The sequence below is a fragment of the Macrosteles quadrilineatus genome, unplaced genomic scaffold (assembly GCF_028750875.1).
Source record: "Macrosteles quadrilineatus isolate MER2022 unplaced genomic scaffold, UCM_ALF_1.0 Scaffold_8__2_contigs__length_117827958, whole genome shotgun sequence".
Classification (NCBI taxonomy): domain Eukaryota; kingdom Metazoa; phylum Arthropoda; class Insecta; order Hemiptera; family Cicadellidae; genus Macrosteles; species Macrosteles quadrilineatus.
Genome location: NW_026542601.1, coordinates 18,480,220 through 18,505,455, shown reverse-complemented (window position 1 = coordinate 18,505,455; position 25,236 = coordinate 18,480,220). Strand labels below are relative to the sequence as shown.

General features: G+C 36.0%; 1 protein-coding gene across 1 annotated transcript; it reads right to left on the bottom strand.

Moving 5' to 3' along the window:
• Positions 1–255: 255 nt before the first annotated feature.
• LOC129000231 (uncharacterized) lies at positions 256–7,734 on the bottom strand. Its single transcript, XM_054427186.1, has 4 exons — positions 7,023–7,734; positions 5,516–5,662; positions 3,882–4,630; positions 256–330 (listed from the first exon to the last, which is right to left on the bottom strand). The coding sequence occupies exons 1-4, from the start codon at positions 7,732–7,734 to the stop codon at positions 256–258; spliced, it is 1,683 nt and encodes a 560-aa protein (XP_054283161.1).
• Between the last annotated feature and the right edge of the window lie 17,502 nt (positions 7,735–25,236).

Here is a 25,236-nt window from a genome sequence, read left to right as displayed (position 1 = left end):
ATCGGCTTTCGTGGTTTGGGAACCAGGGTCGCTACCCTGACACCCGGGCCACTTGATCGACTTTCATCGTTTGGGAACCAGGGCCGCTCCCCTGACACCCTGCGTCATTTGACCGACTTTCATTGTTTGGGAACCAGGGTCGCTCCCCTGACACCCCGCGTCACTTGATCGACTTTGCCGGTATTCGCCGTTATCGTTCGGGGTCCGATCCCTCTACGTTGTCCCTCAGTTTAAATCGTTTTAAACCGTCAGAAGTTAGGAGTTGGTGATGATGAGCCTCACAGAATAAACCTTGGTGTTTCGAGTCTGGACAGAGTTCTGAGCCTTCTCCTAAAAAAATCAAAAACCATTGCGACCGTGTTTAGGTAAAGACCTCGCTTGACCCCTGGAAGTTCGGAAACCCGTGCAGGCTGACTTATTTTGGGCACCGATTGAGATATTCCGTACACTCCAGCGAAAACACGGTCACAGTAGAGTCACCCGAAAACCTAGACTGGTCCAGTGTCCCTTCGGATAACCCAACCGGATACATACTAGAGTGTGATCTTAAAGTCCCTGATAATGTTCACGATCGTTTGCAGTACCTTCCGCCATTGCCTGAGCTAGAAGCACCCCCGGGAAGTAAGGACAAAAAGCTGCTTGCGACACTAAAAGATAAAACGAAATATGTAGCTCATTATTCCGTGTTTCAACAGGCCGTTAAACTGGGATTGATTGTAACAAAGGTCCACAGAGCAATCTCGTTTTCACAATCACCTTTTATGAAAAAGTTTGTAGACTTTAACGCGGAAATGAGAGCCAAGTCGACAAACGAGTTCTACAAAAGCATATTCAAATTGATGAATAATGCGAACTACGGAAGGTTGCTTATGAACAAGCGTAACCACCACGACGTCAGAATTGTAACTAAAGACAGTACATTGCAAAAGCTTATTCGGAACCCTCAATTCGTGGAACATGTTATAATCGACCAAAACATCGTACTTGTGTACATGCAAAGAAAAACGGTGATCCTCAACGCTCCTATCTATGCGGGAATGTGTGTGCTTGACTTGTCCAAAGTACACATGTATCAGTTCTACTAAGACGTACTTTGTAACCACTTTACAGACAAAGAGTTAAGGCTGCAGTACACAGACACAGATAGTTATCTGCTGCACTTGACCACTGATCGCGATCTTTTCCAAGTATTAAAACAGCCCACACTTGCTGCATATCTGGATATGTCAGTATATCCTGTAGGACATCCGCTCAAAGACGACACAAACAAAGGTAAAATCGGTTGTTTCAAAGACGAATCGCGTTTAGGAAAACAAATTCAAGAGTACGTCGGTCTACGTTCTAAAATGTACATTTATCGCTATGGGTCGGATGAAAGTGAAATAGAGTTCACTTCTAAAAAAGCAAAGGGTATAAAATCATCCTACGTGAAACGTTACCTATCGTTTGAAGACTATAAAAGAACATTGTTCGAAGGATTTGAACCGGAAAAAGCCGAATTCAATCTAATCCAAAGCCGGCTATTCAGGATTACAACGAAAACAGTTGTTAAACGATCTCTGTCCGCTTCAGACAACAAGAGAGTAATTACTAATGACCGAATCAACACGCTTCCCTACGGGCATTATAAACTTAGGACGATCGCGGAAGAACCTACTGCTGAGGAGGACAGCAATGAAAACAACGACAATGACTTTATATGATTTAACTCTTACGTCGACTTGTCTAGCCATAGATAGTATAAATAATATAGATAGTCTCGATGAATTAGAAATACTATCGATCCTGCCAAACTCAATAAAACGCGATGTTTGTAAGAGACTCAAACACATTTGGATGTCCCACAGGTATTGTCTTCCATTTAGTCGCAGTCAATTTCAATACCGATACTTGAATTTCAACCAACTAGACAAGTATGAATTTCTTATATTGACTCATCATCACAGTAGGGTTCACCCTGAGTTTTGGCCATCGTATTCAGATAAAGGCCATGTATTTTTTGAATACTATGAGCATATTATAGGTAACACTAGTACGTACCGTTTATGTAAAAGGTGTTTTATAAAAACGTGTGAACCCTCCGATCCACTTGACGATTATAAAGAACACTGGCAGTCCTTGAATTGGCGATTCTTTAGTACAGTACATCACTTTGGTGTCGATCCCAGTGGGTTCGTAAGAGATATTCTAAGGCAAGAAAGCAGTTGGTGCGATTATTGCGTACTATCACCGTTGTTCCAGTTGTACAGTTTGGATTCATGTACAGAACATACCCATGTACACGACTGGGACAACGACAGTGATGGTGACGAATCAATTGTCGACTCTTTCAAGCGAGTTGAAATTTACAGACCTTATTAGATTTATGATCACACGGTTGACAACCTGTGGATCGATGTTTGTCTTCTCTGAGGGTTTAAATTTTTTTTATTAATTTTGTATTCTAAGTATTTTTGTAGAGATTAACTTGAATATTGTATGTTTTAAATACCCTGTCAACTTTATGTTCTGTGTAAAATATAACAGATTAACAATTGAATTTTTTCATGTGCTTTGTGTAAAATTGACTCAACATAGTCCATATATTGTAGTTGTTATGTCTTTTCTTGTTTTATCATCTAATGTTTTATTGAATATTGTAACTATGTTTTGTGTTCAACTTTGTTTTCTATGTATTTATTTAAAATTAAACGGATTAACTAGAATATTTAAATGTGTAAACTATGGTTATTTAGAGTCAAACATACTCTATACTTGTGATCGTTCAGTATTTATTTTTTAAACTTCTTTTTGCTTTTATCATCTTGTATTGAATATTGCAACTATGTTGAACTGTTGGTTCTGTCAACTTTATATGACCTTTGTATATATACATCTGAACTAATATTTTAAATAAAAAAGAAGAAAAGAATTCTCTTGTACTTTAATACACCTTACTTAGTAAGTCTTGACAACACAGGCTTACGTCTTGTGTCATAAATAATTAGATCTTGACCAGCTGTTTAAGTAAAGTAATCTTTGTTAACAAAACCAATGAGTGTTTTACCACTGTATAACTGACTCATCAAATAAATTGACATCTATTATATTGTTGTTGTACCTTAGCTAAAGGTAAAGGAGATAAATAAAGGAACAAAAGTTTACAGTAAAAATATATATTACAATAAGATACATTCAATACAGCAATTATATATTTACCATTTTGACAAATACTTCATGTTCTCTAATACAGCTTCTATAATGTTTGCTACACAGAATCGTCGAACCTCGCTATCAATCCACGGCAACATCGATGTTCTAAGTGCCGTCCGTTCATACCAAAAATCTTGAGTCTCTGCAGGCAACCTTCTTTCATTCAAGTCAGAAAGTAATCGTGGCAAATCACTTGTAATGTGGCGAACGAGTTGTTTGTCCAATGACATTGAAGCCAAGTCATTTGTAGTGTTTGAAGAAAGTAGAGCCATTACCTTATAGTGTTTGGTAAAATACCGTGTGTAACGAGAGATCAGAAACTGCACAGTTGGGTTTATTTCAAGTAGGATATTAAAGTAGCTCTCAAGGGATGGGAACAACCGTTTTAAAGAGATCCATCCATCATTTTGAAGAACCACTCTGGGAGTCTGTCGAATGATATCAGATTCACTTGAAGGTCTTGAAAGTGTAACGGAATTCAAATTGTGATTAACCGGCTTGTTTCTCAGACGATAGTTACAAAATGATACTAATCCATTTGGTCTTTGTTCTAATATGACCGTATGTAGATAGAACGGATTGAATGGAGTTTCATCGGAGTAAAACTTGTCGATAGAGTGGTGAACTGTAGAGCTTTGCAGACTCAAAAGATCTTCAAATGTCAATTCAATTCAGGTTTGATTATTTACCAAACAAATAGAGGGAGAAAAGTCTTTAATTGAATCGAGACCAACAGCTGCATGAGCCTGGTTTGCAACTTTATAAATCTGTCTAAGTAAAAGATGCGGTTCCCATGAGTTAGGCTGCTGATCAGAACGCACAGCTGCTTTGTGTGGCTGGTGTATACTATGAGAGTGACTCGCCACAGATGTTGTCGGTGCTGACGACGAAGACGTATATGACACTGAAGACGACGTTGAGGCTGGTAATGAAGATAACTTAGCTGCTGATGGTAATAGTTGTTGCGAATGTTGAGGAGGGGGCGGCGGCGGCGGCGGCAGTTGTGGCAAAATTGAGGCATGTAGATTACTTTGATGATCTTTCTGGCGAAAAACCTGGCTCGACCTAGCACGTGTGGCAGATTTTGTTGTTGACGAGTTGGATGGTGTTTTCTGAATTGACGGTTGTTCCGGCCGGTACTCTTCCACATCCTTTGAACCGTAATCCTCTTCCACTGCGTTGACATTTTGACTGCACTCGCGGGTCCAGTAATTTGTTTCGACCGCACCTGCTGTTGTGTGTACGGAATCAGATACGTCTTGTAGAGTCTCACCAGTTAAAGATGCAAGAAGCTGGTCAATGTCCATAGTATTTACATCGGAGTATATTACATTATGCACTGGTAAAGCAGGCGGAGCTTTAGTACGTTTACGTTTCACTCGCGAAAGATCTTTACGCGGAACTGGTGCCGACCGCTTCACTGACGCTTCCATACTGGCTAAACCAGCAAACCAGTTCTAGGTTTTATACGGAGTGCAGGTCTGGACAGGTACGATCATCGACCTTGCGATGCAGATGGCGTCAAGGATAAATCCACTGAACTGAAAACAAGTCTAGACAGGTCGCGCGCCCGCGCGGATATTTTAAGAGAGAGATAATTTTGGTGTCGTAAGTAATACAGTGAGCTTTGCATCAATATTTGTAAGCAATTTTAAAGTTTTGACATCTGATTCATCCAACGTGTTTATCCTTCTATCATAGGTTCCTAATAATTTTGATGTTTTCAGATCTGATTCTTGCAGTTTCTTTATCTCTTCTTCTAAAGATACCAACGATTCAGATGTTTTCCCGTCTGATTCATGTAGCTTTTTGATTTTTTTATCCAAAGATACTAAAGATGCAGACGTTTTCTCATCTGAGTCTTGTAGCTTCCTGAGCTTATCATCCAAAGATACTAACGATGCAGAAGTTTTCTCGTCTGATTCATGTAGCTTTTTGATTTTTTTATCCAAAGATATCAAACGTGTAGACGTTTTCTCATCTGAGTCTTTCAGCTTCTTGAGCTTATCATCCAAAGATACTAAAGATGTAGACGTTTTTTTATCCGAGTCTTGTAGCGTCTTGAGCTTATCATCCAACTCTGTAATTAATTTAGATGATTTCTTATCCGATTCTTGTAAGTTGTTTAGTCTATCGTGATAGGATACCTGTTTTTCCTTTATGTCGCTTAGGTCGGTCTTAATAGTTTCCTCTATGGAGACTATTGATTTTTTTACATCCTTAACTGCTTGATGGAGCTCTTCGAGGCTAACAGCAAAGGTCTTTAACTTTTCTTCTACCTCATTTAAATCGTCTTTGTTCACATAGAAACGATTTAGATAACCTTTAGACACTTTTTGACGTGATACGTCAGGATCCACTGCAGCTCTGAACCTCTTGGTTCCATCATCACTCAACACATACGCATCGTCGTCTTCATCATCAGATAAGTGACGCTTCTGTTCTTGATACAAAGAGTGTCCAAACTTGTCTATAACGTGTCTTCTGATCATAGTTTGTACAATATATGTTTATCATAACAATATCCAAACCAGAATGGTGAAACGAACATGATATTAGCCTATTTAAACCCACTGAGGGAAAACCAAGGCGTTTGACATAAATCTTGATCCTGTTAGACGTCCTAGCTAGTTTGTGTAGCTCGTTTTTACTATACCCAAGAGTTGAACCGAGATGGAAATCCCAACCACTTTACGTATATTTTGTTTCCTTTACGTCTGAGTACTTTTTCAACAAGAAATGTGTCAGGATAGTTAGTTTTTTTGTAGTTCAGGCTCGTAAAATGCGCCCTTTATATCGTTTCCTTCTTCGTCTTGTAAGTAGTATACAGGGGGAGATGACTGACGTACACGAACTACTTTAAAAAGCTCGGTACTCCAATTTGGAGTGTAGCCTTTTTCAAACAACGTTTTATATTTTGAGATCCTCACTTTGTCGTTTACTTTAAACTTAGCGACACTACCAGTCTTAGACATATTTAACTTTTTTACCAAAAACTGTTCATTTTGTTTGGTGACGTCTTTTGGTTTCATACCTATCGATCTGTGCACCCTAAAATTGTACTTTTTAATCAATTTAGGAAGTAATTCTAGCCACTTGTAGTTACCCTGTACGCTAAATTCTTTATACATCCAGTTCTTTATCGTTTTGTTGAGTCTTTCAACGACTGAGGCCTTTAATGGACTATACGTACTATAGTGGTTGATACCATGTTTTTTCATTAGTGTTTTAACCTCTTTATTGTAAAAGTCAGTGCCGAGATCACTTTGAATATTGCGTGGTATCCGACCACTTCCTTCAATCACACTTTCCAATGCTGATGCAACAGTTTTTCCAGCTTTGTTATTTAACGCCACTGCCCATGCATATTTTGATAACACATCTATCACCATCAAAACATACTTTTTCCCTCCATTTATCCTAGCATAAGGAATCATTTCTATCAGGTCGGCTTGCCACAAATCATCTATACCGCGTACAAAAACCTTTCTTCTAACGAATTTCTTTCTGGCTTGTCTATGCAGCTCGTTGACAATTCCTCTCTTGGATGCCGACAAAGACTCCTCAGTTGATCTGTCACTCATTGTGTCAAGCTATTATTCCGTTTAATTTTAACAAACCTATTATGTATTGTATTTCTTCACTGTGAGCTGTGTGACCTGCTTCTTTCGAGAGAATTAAGGTCTTAAGTCGTTTTACCAGTAGATTGGCATTGCTTTTATACGGTTCAATGTTTTCCACAGTTATTCCACTCCCAGAGGGTGATGCCGATGTTGCCACACTGTACTTTGGTGGAAACAGCACTGAAATAACAGTTGAGTACTTTTTACCTCTGTTGCTATTTATAGGTTTTTCTGCGGAATACATTTGACGATGGGCGTTGGAAGCTTGCAGTATCTCCTTATAAGACTGTAGGTCTTGTTGTGTAATGGAAGCTTTGTCGGGAACCTGCATGAAAAGAAGTTCCAGGAGTCCTGGTGTAGCCTCGTAGCTACGATCTTTTACAATTACATGCGAGTTGGTAAACTTTATCCTTAAACTGCCAATGGTCATATTACCTCTCCCATCGAGTTTAACTCCATATGTGGAGTCTATTTTGTCCTTATATGAGGGGCCGGAAAGTCGTTTAAGGTATTTTTGTATTTGACTAGGTGTAGGTGTTTGTGTAGACATATCCATTGACTTATCCGCTTCACATTCTTCATTTTGTATCTTTTCTATTAAAATGTTTTCTTTTTTTACATCTTCCGGTTCTTCCTTCTTAATGTATCTATAAGAGTCATTCAGACGTGTTTCCAAAGTCTCTTGTAGGGGTTTTATAAGCGGTTTGGCTTGGGCTTCCAACAATTGTTCTACATGCTCAGCATTGTTCCTTAGTTGTCTGTACTTCTTTCGAACGGAATCGGTCAACCTCAGCAGTTCTCGTTTGATTGCCTGCTCTCTACTCGGTGGTCGTTGGTAGGTTTTTAAGTTAAGCTTGAATTTTTTACCAACCTTCTTCCTAGGGCGTTTTCTTGTCGGGACACTAGTATATACGTCCATTCTCTTAGCCAATCTGATACTGTTATAACATGTGAAGGCAAGCAGTTGACCTTATATATCAGTAATGAACGTGTCTATACCACACCTATAACGACCTTTGTTTATTTCACAGTCCTTATTGATGGTTACAAATCCATACTTTTGCTTTTGCCAACAAGCTCTACAAAGCGTTTTAAATTTTTCAAACGTCATATCGGTGTTTACGTGATCTTTGTAGACATGATGTAAGTTGAGCTCATCCTGTTTAAACAGAATTATGAGATTTGCATTATCTCTAATTAGATGTTTTGGCAAGCGGGTGTAGGTTTGTATGAGATAGAATGTGTCTACATTTCTATGTCTACCCATACTAAAGTATGCTCTCATGTTATCTTGCTTGTCACAAGCCACGTCGTCAAAAATCATTATCGAGTCCTGTTTTGCCTCTCCTGGATCCGGTACCTCTTCACTGTTGTTAAATGTGAAGTACCCAATATATGGAAGATTACTAATTATTTGCTCTAACAGCTTGTACTTTGGTTGCATTAGTGATTTACTAAACACATATATGTTGGCATATTTTAGTCCATTCGGTTCAGTCAGAAGGCTGAACATTAAGTTGGTTTTACCACAGTTTGACGGTCCACACACAATAGACCTAATGGACCGAGGAAGGAGGCTGCCATGTTTCTCAACTTCACTGTCAGTGGTGATCAGTTTGTCCACTGAGTTGTCCACAGTGAACGTGTCACGTTGCTTTTGAAATTTCATCCTTACACCACAAGCGTCACACACAAAGTGCTGCTGTGATATATAAGGATTCAGTGATATATCACTAGCTCAGTATGATCAGGATCTCGAGAGGTCGAGGACTACTTAATCGCGGGATAGACTCTTTGCCTATCGAACTTCACTTGCCCGGGTATCAGTACTGTGGCCCTGGGTCAGATTTGAGGAAGCGTCTGGAGCGTGGGGATCAAGGAATTAACTTGTTGGATCGGGCATGTAAAGAACACGACATAGCTTATAGCAAGAACAAAGATCTTCCTAGTCGTCAAGCTGCAGACAGAGTTCTTGCTGACAAAGCTTGGACACGTTTTAGCTCTAAAGGTGTACCGTTTGGTGAGAAGCTCGCCTCCTGGGTCGTCGCCAGTGCAATGAATGCAAAGTTGAAGCTCGGTGCGGGTACGGTGAAGAGAGGGAGAAGAGCTCGCAAAGCCAAGTCTGGAATGGGTACAACCACTAAACGTAGAAGGACCGTTTGCAGAAAGAAGAGGAGAAGTGCTACTAAGAAACTAACCTCCAAACCTTTTACCTTTTCCGACATATTGCGACGGGCAAGAGACGCTGTACAGGGCTCAGGACTGAAATTTTATAAGGAAAGTAAAGATGGAGGTAGACGTCGTTTGAAAAAGGCCGCCACGTCTGCTCTACAAGCTATCAAGTCCATGCGAAGAGGAAAGCGTGCTGCGTTTGACCATTTGCGTCGTAGAGAACGCATTCTCGCATTACCCAAGTCAGGAGGTGTGTTGCCATTATTGCCGATTTTCGCGGGTTTGAGTGCACTGGGTAGCTTGGCAGGTGGGGCTGCTGGTGTGGCTAAAGCAATAACTGAAGCCAAAGATGCAAAGAAACGCCTGGGAGAGCTGCAGAGACATAACGAAACCATGGAAGCTATCGCTTTACGCAATGGAAAGGGTTTGTTTTTTAGACCTTACAAAAAGGGACTCGGAATTTACATGGCCCCATACCAGAAGCAACCAAAAAACTTATAAACTTCTTGCCCAAACGTGCTTTATACGATTTTGACTTGGTGTATTGGGCAAGGAAATTAAAGATTCCACACTTTAGAGGGGTATTTATGCGGGATGAACTACCACAAAGCCCGTGGAAAAATGAGTCTGCAATAGTGAACTTGGACGACAGCACTGGTCACGGCACACATTGGGTCTGCTACAAGAAGAATGGGGAGTTTGTAAGGTACTTTGACAGCTACGGAGATCTTACACCACCATTGGAACTTCACAAATATCTGAAGGGGAATTATGTCTCCTACAACAAGACTGCTTATCAGGATGTAGACAATAAGAGTGAAAACTGTGGGCATTTGTGTTTATATTTTTTGTCTACAACCTAATAAATATCTGTTATAAATAAGATGTTTTAGTCCCTTCCCGTCCAGTCATGTCTCTGACGTTTGTACTTTCGGGTAGGAGTTCTACACTCTCTGTTGACTACTTCCCGCCGGTTGAGTTGGATCCAAATTGTGAGTACGAGATTGGCCTTCTCAGCTTTGAGACTTACAACTCGATACCTAATATTGATGAAACCAATAATATGTTTCATTTTGACAATGGGAAAGTGATTAAAATCCCTACCGGCACTTATGAGGTACAGGATATTGAGAGCTTTATAAGGGAGAAGTTTAAGCTATTACCACAGTCGTCTGAGAAAAAGTATTGGATACGCCTAGGGACTAACAATAATACTTTACAGACCTCCATGAAGAGCACTGTACAGGTGGATTTCTCTCAACCAAACTCTGTAGGATCTCTTTTGGGTTTCCAAAAGGAAGTTGCAGAGCCAGGGAATGAAATTTACTCAAAGAACGTAGTAGATATCTTTAAAATAAACACAATAAGACTGGAGTGTAATATATCGAGTGGGTCCTACGTAAATAATCGACAAGCGCACACCATCTATCAGTTTTTTCCCTCTGTACCTCCCGGATATAAGCTGGTTGAAGTTCCAAACTCCGTCATTTACCTGCCGATCACCACTAAGGTCATTAGTAACATTACGCTTAAGATTGTTGATCAGGACGAAAGACTGGTGGATTTCAGAGGTGAACGTATAACAACCTGTTTACATATTAGAAGAGTCACAGGATTGAAATAGACAATGGGTTATGTTTATTTCCCACCCACACCTTCAAAGTGTGCTTCTAATCTGCAGAGAGAGAACAAAGGCTATTTATTGGACACCCGCAAGCCAAGGGTAAACAGTGTTAGTCAACCACCCAAGCGGTTAACACGTACTAATCAACGGTTTTTACGCTCGTTAGGATTTCAAGTACTTCAGTAATGGATATATTAAACATTTTGGGAAGTGTTCCATTTGATGATACAATATCACACATGGAATACCACACTCATTTCCCATATGCTTCTAGCACACTTGAGAACAACGATGAAATTAGAATACCTATACAACAACAAGATCTGTGTGTTCTCCCTTCAATGAGCTATTTGTACATCGAAGGAAAGCTTCTTACTAAAGACGACGCTAAGCCTACAAGAACTGGATTTACAACAAACGCTTTTGCCTTTTTGTTCGATGAAATTCGGTATGAAATCAATGGTGTAGAGATCGATCGCGTAAAGAATCCTGGTATAACATCTACTTTTAAAGGTTACGCTTCACTAAACGAGACCGTGTTGAAGGGATTAGGAAATTCAGGCTGGCCATCTACAGTTGACCGATTGTCATCAACACTAGAATCACATGTAGTGGATTCCGAAGGAAATTTCAGTTTTTGCATACCACTGAGTAAACTTTTAGGGTTTGCAGAAGATTACAGAAAAGTAATTGTCAACTGTCGTCATGAACTGGTTCTGATCAGATCCGCAGGGGATAAGAATGCGGTTTTGTGGACTGCTGCCAGTGCCACTGACACAACACCTGAAGACGTTAAGGTTAAACTTGAAAAACTGTGTTGGAGAGTCCCATACGTTACACTGAGTGACAAACAAAGGATCGCCTTGCTTCGCCATTTGGAACGGGGTACAAGCATTCCTGTAGAATTTAGAAGCTGGGAACTCTATGAATATCCCTCCCTACCTTTGTCTGATAAACAGTCATGGTCAGTAAAGACTGCTTCTCAACTGGAAAAACCTAGACATGTTATGGTAGCGTTCCAGAAAGAGCGCAAAAACAACATCAAAAAGTCAGCAGCATGTTTTGATCACTGTAAGATATCCAATCTTAAGCTTCATCTTAATTCCATAAATTATCCTTATGATGATTTAAAACTGAATATCAGTAAGAACCGGTACGCAATCTTATACGATATGTACACTCGTTTCCAGGAATCATACTACAATATTCCTTCACAACCACTTTTGAACGTTAGCAGTTTCATAAATCACGCTCCTGTAGTTGTAATTGATTGCTCGAAGCAGAACGAATCCCTCAGGTCTGCTCCGGTCGATATTCGTTTGGAGTTTGTAGCCAGTGAAGCTTTTCCCTCCAATACTACTGCATACTGTTTAATCATACACGACAAGTCGTTCACATACGATCCTTCCACTAATTTGGTTCGCAAAATAATGTAAGTGTGGAGGGGGAAAGGCTATATATCCCACAGCTTCCAGTTAGTTCACTCAGACGTTTTCCTACAGTTGGTGCGGGCAACACAATCATGATTGCTAAGGCAGTAATAGATTTCAGTGCTTTTGTCGGAAACAACAAGAAGGTTATAATCAAAGAGCTTACAATTTTGGACTTGGATTCAAGATGTTCTCAACATTGGATATTTAAATTGCCCAAGGACACAAGCACATCAGTATATACTGGACCTGACTGTGGAGTATGGCACACCTCGGCGTTTGAAGGACATAATAGGTGGCTGAGCAAACACTATCACGGCATCGGATTTGACACAGGGAGTGTCGAGTATGAATCTCTACTTCCTGCACTGCAGGACATTTGTTGCAGTACACAACTACTTTACGCTGCTTCAAATGAGAAGGCAAAAGTTTTAGAAGAAATACTGGATCATCAACGAGCTGTGATCAGTCTCGAGTCTTTGGGATGTCCACCACTTTCTAGTGACATTTTAATACTCCCACCCATTGATGAACAACAGGCACATCAGTGTTTGTTTCATCATTTGTATGCACCCGGTTTCTACTGCACTCAGTCCAACGCTCACATACTCGCTGATTGGTGTGTAAACAACCCTAAACTAATAGACTTGAACGATCCTGCAGTGAGGGAGAAAACTTTTACTGACTGGAAACTCAAATCACCTTCAGCCAAACATCTTGCCGAAGGAGGCTTCATTAGGATGGTTAGTTTGAAGGATACTACCAAATGTGTCTATTGCGGGGTAAGGCTTTTCAAGTGGGAAGAAGGAGATGATCCCATCGGCGATCACAACTACAACTCACCGTTTTGTGCATTCCTTCGCTTCCGAGATCAGCAGAGATCGGAAAAGGATGAACGTGGTGATATTCCAGCAGACCAAGACGTCACTGGCCGATACATCGTATCTCCAGAAGTAACTCATGAAGATCTGTTAAATATGTGCAGAGCTTATGTTGGTAAAATGAATTTATTTCAAATAGTCTTTACTTGCTTTTGTCAGCTGATTATTTAAATGATTTAAATTAGTCATCTGCCAATGTTTTGTTTTTTAGTTTTTATATACACAATTCTTGTTCAGTTCATGAAAATAAAATAATGTTAGAAGTGTTTGTTAATCTGTGAGTTTATCTAAAATTAAGCTCTCCAACATGGTGTCAGGTTATTAGAAGAATTACAATAATGAATGGAATACCTCTACCAGATCCACTTGACATTTCGGACAAAACAAATGCAGCAGAGAAATGGATGTTATTCAAGGTCCAATGGAACAACTATCTAACTTTGGCTGAAGCGTGTGGTGGCTCAAAATGCAGCAAGATAACAAGCAAAAAAGTTCAGGTAGCTTTATTCCAGTCTCTCATTGGAGGTAAAACATTACAGCTAATAAATAAAATATGCAATGACAAGGCCAGTGTTGATGAGATTATTGATAGACTAGATGATTATTTTAATAATGCTAAGAATGTTACTTTTGAGCGCTTTATGTTTAATAGTGCTACACAATCACCAAATGAGTCTTGTAAAGAGTATATTAACAGGTTACATGAAATGATAGGAAAATGTGAATTTGAGTCACTGTCAAATTTATCTAGGCTTGAAATTGAAGAGCAGCTCTTATGTGATAGGTTAGTAGTAGGTTTATCAAATAATGACTTAAGAAAACGGCTCTTATCAAAAAAAGATCTGACTCTTGATAATGCGACAAGCATATGTCTTTCTGATGAGCAGGCTAGTAATCTTGCTAAAAAAAATCAATGAACGTAGAACTAACGAGACTGAACCTTCTACGGAAAATATAGTTAATGAGTCGTTTAGAATAAACAGTGATCAAAAACTTCTTTCGTGTAAATTCTGTGGGGGGAAACACCAAAGAGGAGCAAGTTACTGTCCTGCGTTTGGAAAAGCGTGTAGTTTATGTCGAAAAAACAATCATTTTGCTAAAATGTGCCTTAAAGCAAAAGAAAAGATTAAAGTAGTAAGCTCTGCTTGTGAAGATACCATTCCTGGAGATTATGTAGACAAAAATGACATATATGAAATGGAAGATGACATTCCAAAAAAACGTCTATTCGTCCATTTGAAAGTCCCATTTAGGAAAGGTAATCGAATGCTAAAATGTCAACTTGATAGCGGGGCGACATGCAATGTAATGAGTTACGATATTTTGAAGGAGCTGGTTGGAGTTGATCGTCCAGTCCTCCAAAAAAGTAATACAACGCTTACTTTCTATGGTGGTGCTTCAAAGGCTTCTCTTGGGAAAATAACATTGCATGTTATATGGAAGAATATTAAGCAAAGAATGTCGTTTGAAGTTATCAATACGAAGCATATTCCATTGATTGGAGCTCAAGACTGTTTACGGTTAGGGCTTATTGCAGTAGATGAGGATGTTTTTGAGTTAAAGAATTCTCCAAATCCAAGCTCCATTCTATCTTCTTTTCAAGACATTGGTCAAGGTCTAGGATGCTTTGAGGGTAAACGTAAATTTAGACTTGACGAATCTGTTGTTCCTGTAGTGGTTCCACCTCGAAGATATCCTCTGGTTTTACAAGATGAGATAAAAAGTGAAATACAACGTCTTCAAGAATTAGGTGTAATACGTAAGGTAACGGAACCTTCCTCATGGGTCAGTGCTATGGTTGTAGTTAAGAAACCGAACAAGTTACGCATTTGTATTGACCCACATCAACTAAACAAAGCTATCCAGCGGTCACATTATCAGGTCCCCACTATATAAGAAGTTGCTCCAAAACTTATAAAAGCCAGGATATTTAGTACTCTAGACCTAAAAGATGGGTTCTGGCATATAAAGTTAACCGAAGAGGCAAGCAAATTAACGACATTTTGGACTCCATTTGGGAGGTACCGCTGGCTAAGGATGCCTTTCGGAGTAAAGTCAGCTCCAGAAGAATTTCAACGGCGAGTACACGAAGAGCTGGAAGGACTAAAAGGAATTTTTACGATTGCAGATGATGTCGTAGTTTACGGCAGTGGAGACACAGATGAACAAGCTTTAGAGGACCATAACAAGAATCTGCATGCATTGCTTGAGCGAGCTAGACAAAGAAATATAAAGTTCAACATGAATAAATGTAAAATCGGACTGAAGGAAGTTAAGTACATGGGACATGTTTTGAGCAGTGATGGCTTGAAAGCAGATCCTGACAAGATATCAGCAGTCTCAAATATGAAAGAGCCTCAGAACAAGGAGGAAGCTCAAAGGTTCTTGGGATTTATCAATTATTTAAGTAAATTTCTGCCAGGACTGTAGCAGTTCCAATAAGAACTCTAATTAAAGAAGATGTTAAGTGGACGTGGCAGGAATTACATTCATTGGCTTTCAAGAAATTAGTTAACATGGTGACCAACTCTCCAACCCTACAGTATTACAATAAGGACTCTCCTGTGACGTTGCAATGTGATGCAAGTCAGTTTGGTTTGGGTGCTTCGCTATTGCAAAATGGTAAGCCAGTTTCATATATATCAAGGACTTTAAATCCAACAGAATGCCACTATGCTCAGATCGAGAAAGAATGCCTGGCAGTTCTATTTGCCTTTGAAAGGTTTGAACAGTATTTGTTCGGTAAGTGTGATATTACGGTAGAAACCGATCACAAACCTCTTGAGACTATTTTCAAAAAACCTTTGGTCAACGCACCTAAGCGGTTGCAAAGAATGTTGCTGCGATTGCAGAAGTTTACATTTACTGTTGTTTATCGACCAGGTAAAACAATGCTTTTAGCAGATTTTTTGTCACGCGCCCCAGAAACTAAGTATGAATGCAGTATGCAGGACAATTCAGTAATGATTTTTGAAACCTCAATGAACAGCTCGACAAAGGAGTTTGAACAGTGTAAGTCCTTAGAGTACATAAATGTTACGGATGAGCGTTTAAACCAACTGAAAGAACACACATACAAAGACCCCGTGCTTCAGAAGCTTATACCGGTGATTATAAATGGTTGGCCTAATAGAAAGACTCAAGTTCCCAAGGAGCTATGGAATTACTGGCCTTTTAAGGAAGAGCTTGGAGTTGAAGACGGACTTGTCCTCAAAGGAGAGCGGATTGTTATCCCAAGTAGCATGACAATTGAACTAGTCCATAGAATTCATTTTTCACATCAAGGGGTTGAATCATGTATAAGGAGAGCAAAAGATGTATTTTTTTGGCCGGGAATGGCAGGAGATATAAGAAAAGAGGTTGAAAAATGTTTAGTATGCAAGAAATATGCACCGACTCAACGGAAAGAACCCCTCTTACTTCAAGAAACACCATCACGACCATGGCAGCGAATCGGGGTTGATTTTGCTCAAGAAGGCTCAACTCACTTCATTATTGTGACTGATTACTATTCGTCATTTTTTGAGATTAGGAAAACACAAAAATGTACCTCTGAATCATTGATTGTTTTCTGTAAAGAGTTATTTGCAAGATACGGCATTCCAGACATTGTAGTTGGTGATAGTGGCACCCCTATATTAAGTCAAGCATTTAAAGATTTTTCAGAAGAGTGGAAATTTAAGATAATTACTTCCTCTCCATATCACCACCAGGCAAATGGAAAAGTTGAATCTGCTGTAAAGATATTTAAGAGTATTTTAAAAAAAGTGAGAGAAGACAAAGGCGACTTTCAGCAAGCTCTTCTTGAGTTGAGAAATACACCACTCAAAGAAATTGGTAAGAGTCCAGCTCAGTTGTTAATGTCTAGAAGAACTAAAAGCTTTGTACCCACTTGTGAAGATCTGCTGCGTCCTAATGTTCCTGTGAAAGTAATTGAAAAGTGGGATAAAAAGAAAGATGCATACAAAACATATTTTGACAAAGGAGCTAAAGACCTCGCCCCACTGATACCAGGACAAGTTGTTTGGGTTCAAAGGAAACCTCAAGAGAGAAGGGATCCCTGGGTAGAAGGTAAAGTTATAAAAAAAGAAAGAGATCGAAGATATGTGGTACAAGTTGGTGGAAACTTATATGTTCGCAACAGACGCTTTTTAAAGACATAAAAAAAAGTTAAGAAAGGGAGGATGTTGGTAAAATGAATTTATTTAAAATAGTCTTTACTTGCTTTTGTCAGCTGATTATTTAAATGATTTAAATTAGTCATCTGCCAATGTTTTGTTTTTTAGTTTTTATATACACAATTCTTGTTCAGTTCATGAAAATAAAATAATGTTAGAAGTGTTTGTTAATCTGTGAGTTTATCTAAAATTAAGCTCTCCAACAGCTTAAGATCAAAATATATGTTTTTACTCAAACTTGTCTTTAAATACACTACCCCTTATTCACTATCAGCAGACCTCTTCCAGCTCTCTTGCAACATGTCTCACAAAAAGGAACTCACCTTTTCAAATCCCCTTGACACTACGTTTTACTTCTCCAACTACGAAGATCGGAGGTGTACCAGCTTATTGGACCGATATCGTTTCAGACAAAGGATTCTTCAAGTTGAGTCAGTTTTACACCAATCGCTTTTACTCAAGATACGACATATTACCCAATGTTCTCTTGATGATCATTCTATGTGCTTAATAAATAATTATAAACATTAACACTGTTTATCACTACTCCTTCCAGCTCCCTCCCAACTCACTGCATCGAGGCTCGACCACACGAGATTGCCGTCTCCGCACCGGATCACTTTTATTGCTAACATACCCTGATGTTACCTCTAGTTAGAGGAAATATTAACTACTAATGTGGGTATTATGATTTATGGTTATTTAGATACAAAAATACTTCCAGTCTTCTCATGAAGTTTGTGATAGTTTCTTCTGGGTGATATGGTGTGAAATTAGTTCTCCCTCATGCGTTACATTCATGTGTACTGGGTGATGAAGATGAAGAGGTGTTAGAGTTTTTCTGTTCAACAGCTAGCATCATTTCTTGAAGTGTAGTTGTAATCTGTAAATATTCATCTTCCATTTGCATTTGCATTCAATTTCTCTACTAAGCTCATCCAAATCTGTGCGTGAATCTATTTCATCTTGTATTTGTTTGTACTTTGTCCAGTATTCGGTAACATATTTGAGCTTTACAGGTAGTTCTGTCGCCGTTGGGTTGCCTTTTAATAATCTGTTTGCTCGTGTAAATTGGACATTGACCACCGTTCTTGCTTTGATTAGTTTCTGTAGTGTCTGTTCTTCAGTAATTTTGTTTTTCTCGTCGCCGATATTATGTACTTTAACTAATTTAATACAATTAAATTGTGCACATAATGTTGACTGTGTAGTGTATATTTCTGACATAATAACTTCACATAAACATAAATAAAAACAACAACAAATAATTAACTGACCAGCTGGATTAAATAGGGACAGTCTTTGGAAATATGTATCACTAAGAAACTCAGACAGAGGTAGGACGCTAACCATAACATGCATTACCAGTGGCCTATATCATTAACACTGGCGTTGGAGGATACCCAATGTTTGGGATGTTCTGGTTTATCAATTATCGCATTTAACCATAATTGATTTACAGTCGATCATGTCCATTATTTTCATATAAACCTTAAAATCTGAAATGAAAAATTAATTTGTCACTATATATATTTTTACTGTTGTGACATTTTCAGCACAGTGTGGGCAATTTGTAAGACAGCACGATACTCTTAAAATGGAATGTACTTTAAGAGTCAATCTTATAAAAGTTTTGTAGAAAAGTCCTGGATCCTGAAATGGGGCGTATTGAAATTGTGACGTTTTATGTTCATAAACCGTACTGAAATTGTCAAAGCAGTCAGGAAGGATTATAAGGGTGTTTTCAAGCAGAGCAGGAAAACTGAAATTGTAACAGCGGATTTGAAACGTGCATTGAAATCAAAAATTTCCTTAGGAGTTTTCAAGAATAAGGCCGCCGCTATTATCTTAATTGCCTAAATTTGACTGTAGTGAAGGCTTGATTTTTAGGCAAAATATAAAGGTAAAATAATTTGGATAGTGTATACCAGTCAATCGATAAAATACATTTCAGCAAAATTACTAAATTATTTACTCTATCATGCATACATTTATTGACAGTAATAATAGTCAATTATTTCGTACTCGACAGTAATGTTTTTCAAAAAGGTCGTTTAATAACATAACACCAATGTGTCAATGTCTATTAAACATTTAGTTAGATGATTGAAGTGGTCTCATAAGTTATTCTTGCCGATCCATTAATGATATTAGTTTTCAATATTTTGCTGGGAATGAACAAGTTTCTGTCTTTGTATTCGCCAAGTAAAATGCAGTAGATTCAACTGCAATCTGTAGGGTCAGTAAATTATTTGATGATCAATATGTTTACTGAATCTGCAATAATGAGATATGTAACTCCACAGCAACAAATATCTGTGACGATATTTGAAAGAAATGTTCCACTGGGAACTATTTTCACTGCTTGCTTACCCCTGTTAGACATGATTGTTCAGACTGGATTAGTTTTAACCTCAGCAACAAAAGTTAAAACCTTGGCTGGGATTGTAAACTTTCTATTGGTAAGATTCAGTTTCATCTTTATGCTAGCAGACCTATCAATCACTTGTTTTGCTCCAGGTGTCAATGATTTGTACCATCAAGTGGCTGGAACTCTTGGACAAGAAGCAAACCTTGGACTTTCAACGTCTGCGGATGCTGTTTTGACAGCTCTAGTAGCACACAAATGGATCTTTTTTGTCGTCGACATTGCACTGACCCATATTGACCGTTTCGCATACACACTGTATTTTGTGGTTTTTGGAGCTTGGGCTTGCATTTTCGACATCGAAAACGCTGTCATCTTGAAGCACTTGGTCATGAAGAGACTCAAAGCTCTCAGAACAATGGCTGAGTCAGCTGAGAATTTGGAACAAGTTGTGACAGGGCTACGTCGAGTGTTTGAATGCAACTCCAAAATTAACCAAGTATTCCAAATCCCAGCATCAGCATACGCTCTAACGGTATTTCCTTTGACAGTCAAACATCTGTATAGCTATTGGAATGTCTTTGGACTTCAGGATCCTTCCAAGTATCATTTGCATGCTCGTCCTGCACTTGCGATGCTGCATTTATTTGCTTTTATATTTCCATTTGTCCTTTTGACAATCTTTTCATCATCTGTGTCCGGTGAAGTGGAAGAGATCAAACAAGAACTTGACGTGACCTTGACTGCAAGAGCTTGTACCAAACAGCAACAGAAGATGATCGCTCTGCTTCTTCTGGAGCTGCATCAAACACCCGTTCAGTTGTCTGCTTTGGGACTTTTCACCACCGACCGAGCCTCTCTGTTCATGGCTGCTGGTGCTGTGATATCGTACATGCTGGTGTTTATACAGTTCTCTTAGGTTAACGGATCAATCGAACCCGGTCGAAATTCTTACAAAACAATTAAATTAAGAAACATTTTTTTTACTTAGATGATAGTGAAGTGATACTTTTATTACTCGCAGAGACATTTCAATCTGGCCAGGGTGACAAAAAAGTCTGGAAACGGCTTAATATCTTTTGAACTAAATTCGTTAGAAAATTCAAACCTTTCACATCATCTTATAGGTATGAAAACTACTTTTTGCAAGCATTACCATTTTTTGACCTTCACCAGGGGACGGCCCATGAGGAGTAGGTACATAATCTTTAATGTAAGCATAGGTTGAAATGCACATCATTTTAAAGGTATAGTCAAGTGGAGTTCATTGCAAGAAATCGTGTCTCACCGTTATGATGTAGTTTGAATTTAAGTTTTATTTAACAGCTACCTTGTAAAAATAAGGAAAACAAACACAGCAAATTTAATATTGAAACTTACCATGGTCACTCAGTATGGCTAACACAATAGTATTGTTATATATTGTTTGGTACTAGTATTACGTGCAAAGCACTTTTACGTAGAATATAGTTGATAAATAATTGTCAACCAGAGGTATCACTCAATTATATTCTATAAGAGGAATAAATTGTTTGTCTGATTTTTAACAATTGAAGTTAGAATAGATTTTTGCAAAATGATCGTTACACGTATTTCCAATAAGGAAATACCGATATTCTTTGTAAGGAAAACATCTGTTTGGATCTCAAAGTCGACATTGTTCTCTAATCAAGCATTGGCTTTCTTCCAGACCCACTGGGGCCTGATTTTGACTACATTAGCTCAGAAGTATTGAACTCAAACTAAATCTTCTTCTATTATGGTTTTAACACGGGTTTTGTGTCTAAGGATTATGTCGGCCTTAGTCACTAACAAGACTACAAGGTCGCGCCACTCATCCTACACTCATATCCATCCAAACTTGTCTTAAAATAACTACTTTGTATGGTCACCGTTTCAATGAAAAGTATTATAAGTATTTAAGTATTAAAGGTTAAAAGTTTAAAATCATTCCTGCATATTTTATTCCTGCATATTATTTTATAGTCGTTTGTATTTAAAGTACACTCATTATTAAATATAATCAAGAAATTAATTAGAGTACCGGTACAATAAAACAAGTAAGTTTATGGAGTTTTATTAATTTTCAAAGTTTTAGACGTATAAAAATAGCTTGTAAGAAAATTAAATAAGTTGTTTTTTACACGTTTTCAGTTGTTTCAATATGAAGTTAAAACTGAAGCTAGGTATAAACAAAACTTAGAGAACCAGATAATTTGATTACTAACGTTTTGTGTAGTCTCTGTAAATCGACTTCCACGCGACCAGACGTTGTAAACAAACTAATAAAACCTGGAAATATTACGTCCGATTTGAAACTGTGGTTCGTGATTGGCTTTTTTGAAAAATTCCTCTGGACTGTGAATTAGAAAATACTGTACCATCTTAGCTTTTATTTTATATGATTTTAGTCAACAAATAATAGGCTACTAATTATTAATACTCATGCTTATGTTATATTACGTTGATAAGGTTTAATTTTATAAAAAAGGATATCATATGGGCTAAAAGTAACTATAATATCGTAAAAATTTTTATTTTCATGTTTCTTGCATATACTTGGCTTGCATGCCATGAGTCAGAGTGGCTTATAGCTAACAAAATGTTTTGTATCTTTTCTCCCAAAAATGCTTGTGTACATATTGTATAGTAAAGAAAACTAACAACCCTTTCAAATTAGTTTGAGTGAATGGAATCGGTTTGGATAATTCAATAGATGACTGCTAGTTGAAGCCAGTAAATAAAGATAATTTAAAATTTATAATTTCGTTCCTAAGCAAAGCATATTAATATGATTTTCATATTGGGGTTTGTTATATATATATATATATATAAGTAGATAGTAATGTACCAATCCTAGACCAAAAAAGGAAGACTTTAATAATTTAATGAAATTTGTTGTTTTTCAATACTAATATGTTAAATTTTTGCCTCTTTTAGGCCAATTTCTAACATTTTCATATTTTTCTAGAAAAAGTATATAATTTTGATGAAATTTTCATGAATATGTCTATATTTTCCATAAAATTGACTACAAAACAAAATGTTTTTAAAAACAAGTAAAATTTTAAAATTTAATGAGTAGTTTTTATACAAATTTAACTAAAACAGTTTCTTTATCTTTGAATGTTTTAATTTCAGTAATAATTAAGTTTAAATCTTTTTTATTAAATTCTTTAATTGTTTTTTCATCAAATATATTAATAAATCTATGAGGCAAATGAACTTTACATTTTTCTAATTCAACAATAACTGTTGGTCCATATTTATCTTTAACTTTTTCAAATTTTTCTATTTTATATTTTGTATTCAATTCTAAACTTTTTATTGGTTTATATTCTTTGAATTTACATTCTCCAATATTATTAATCTCTTCTAGTAGATCCATTTATTACAAAATAATTATAAAAATTTTAAACAGTTAATAATTGAAATATATGAAAAGAATTTTAAATATCACACAACAGTTTGTTATAACTGTTGTGTGATATTTAAAATTCTATTTTTTTAAATAATATCTGATGTATCACTTATGTTATCAGAAAAACCATTATGTTAATTTATTATGCATGGATCATTTAAAGTTGATAGATGTTTTAAGAATTTTAAAAAAATATCATCAAATTCTGGTTTTATATAAAAATTCAATTCTAAAAGTTTAAAAATCATTGGTAATAGTTTTTTAAATGATATATTTCTTTTTGTAAAACTGAAATATGCATTAAAAATTACTGTAATATTTCTTTTATCTTCAAAATTTAATTCAAAATCAATATTGAATATTTTGTTTAAGAATTGATAGTAAAATATCCAGTTTGTATAATTTCTTTGTTTTAAGAATAATTTTATATTTTTAGGTGTTATTTCAAAACTATTGTCTAAAATACATAATGTATAGATTTCATTGATTAATTGTTGTGTACGATATGGTTGAAAATGATTAAATTCTCTTAAAATATTTATAAGATGTTTGTTCTTATTCTTTCGTCTATTAATCTTTTTTTCAGAAATAATTCTTTTACATATATTACATCCTATACAATTTTCAATAATTGTAAAGTTATTAAAATTATGACATCTATAACATACATACATTTATATATAAAATTTTTATATCTAAATGGAAGAACTTATTCAGTGTCATAAATGTAAGAAGAAAACTAAAAATATTAATCCAGAAATTGTTGAAATGAAGAATGGTTTGTTTAGAATTGCTACCAAGTGTTCAATATGTAAAACAAATAAAAGTAAAATAATTAAAAAAGAAATTAAACCAATAATAAAAAAGGAATTAAATAAAAAAGATCAAATAATTGAAGCTAAAGAAATTCATGCTCCAATAAGAAAAAAATTTCCAAAAAGAAAGATAGTTACATTAGGTATTGATGATTTATGGGCAGCTGATTTGATCATTATGAAAAGTTATGAAAAAGAAAATGATGGTTATAAATATATGTTGAATGTTATTGATACATTTTCTAAATATGTTTGGTCAAAACCTTTAAAGAAAAAAGATGCAAAATGCGTATCTATAGCATATGAACAAATTATAAAAGATGCAATAAAAATTGGTCATAAATCACCAAACTTATTACATACAGATAAAGGACTAGAATTTATAAATAAAGAATTTAATGGAGTTTTAAAAAAGTATAATATTAAATTGTATCATACAGAAAATGAAGAAAAATCAAGTATTATTGAAAGATATAACAGGACTCAAAATGAAAAAATGAAAGTTCTATTTGAAATTAATAAAAATTTTAGATGGATTGATATTCTTCAAAAAATAGTTAAAGAATATAATAATTTATATCATTCAACAATTAAAATGAAACCAATTGATGTAAATAAAGAAAATGAAAATGATTTATTAGATACAGTTTTTAAATATATCCCACCAAAAATAATTACAAAATCTAAATTTAAAATAAATGATAGAGTTAGAATAGGAAACAAAAAATCAACTTTTTCAAATAAATATAAAAACAATTGGTCAAGAGAAATATTTGCTGTTTCTAAAATTAATAATACAAATCCTGTTACATATAGTATTAAAGACTTGAATGATGAAGATATAATTGGTAGTTTTTATGATTATGAATTGAAGAAAACTAATTTGTAAAATTTTATACTATATAAATGGAGAAAAAATGTATAAGGTGTAATTTATATAAAGATGTATCTGAATTTTCAAAAATGAAATCAGCAAAAGATGGTTTATATTATTATTGTAAAGAATGTTATAAAAGTTATAAAAAGGAATTATTTGATAATATTAAAGTAATTGAAATAAATCAAAAAGAGTGTTTGAATTGTAAAGAAATTAAAGACATATCAAATTTTCATAAAAATTACTATAGTAAAGATAAAAAGTTGGCAATTTGTATTGAATGTATTAGACATATGTTTTTAAAACCACAAATGTGTGAATGTGGAAGAAGTATTAAATGGGTCAATAACTATTCAAAACATTTAGAAACTAAAATTCATAAAGAAAATATAACAAATAAGATGAATTAATAAACTAGTTTATAAAAGTTTTATTGAAAACAAATACTCTAGAAAATATAAATTGACTAGTTGATTACTAATTTTATAAAAAAAATACTCTAGAAAAAATAAATTAATCATTAATTTGGGTATATTACTTATATTTTATAAAAACATATTTTCTAAGTAAAAATTATTTTTATTAAATAAAGGAATTTTTTCTCATCTAAATGGAAAGACGAAATGAAAATATATTATGTCCTTATTGTATTAAA

What these genes read in the sequence shown, in the direction of transcription:
- LOC129000231 (XM_054427186.1), bottom strand. Translation starts at nt 7,734, where the DNA reads ATGGACGTATATACTAGTGTCCCGACAAGAAAACGCCCTAGGAAGAAG. An exon ending in ACCTATAAATAGCAACAGAG is followed by an intron (nt 5,663 to 7,022) that starts GTAAAAAGTACT and finishes GACACGTTATAG; the next exon opens with ACAAGTTTGGACACTCTTTG. An exon ending in ACGTCAAAAAGTGTCTAAAG is followed by an intron (nt 4,631 to 5,515) that starts GTTATCTAAATC and finishes TTGCTGGTTTAG; the next exon opens with CCAGTATGGAAGCGTCAGTG.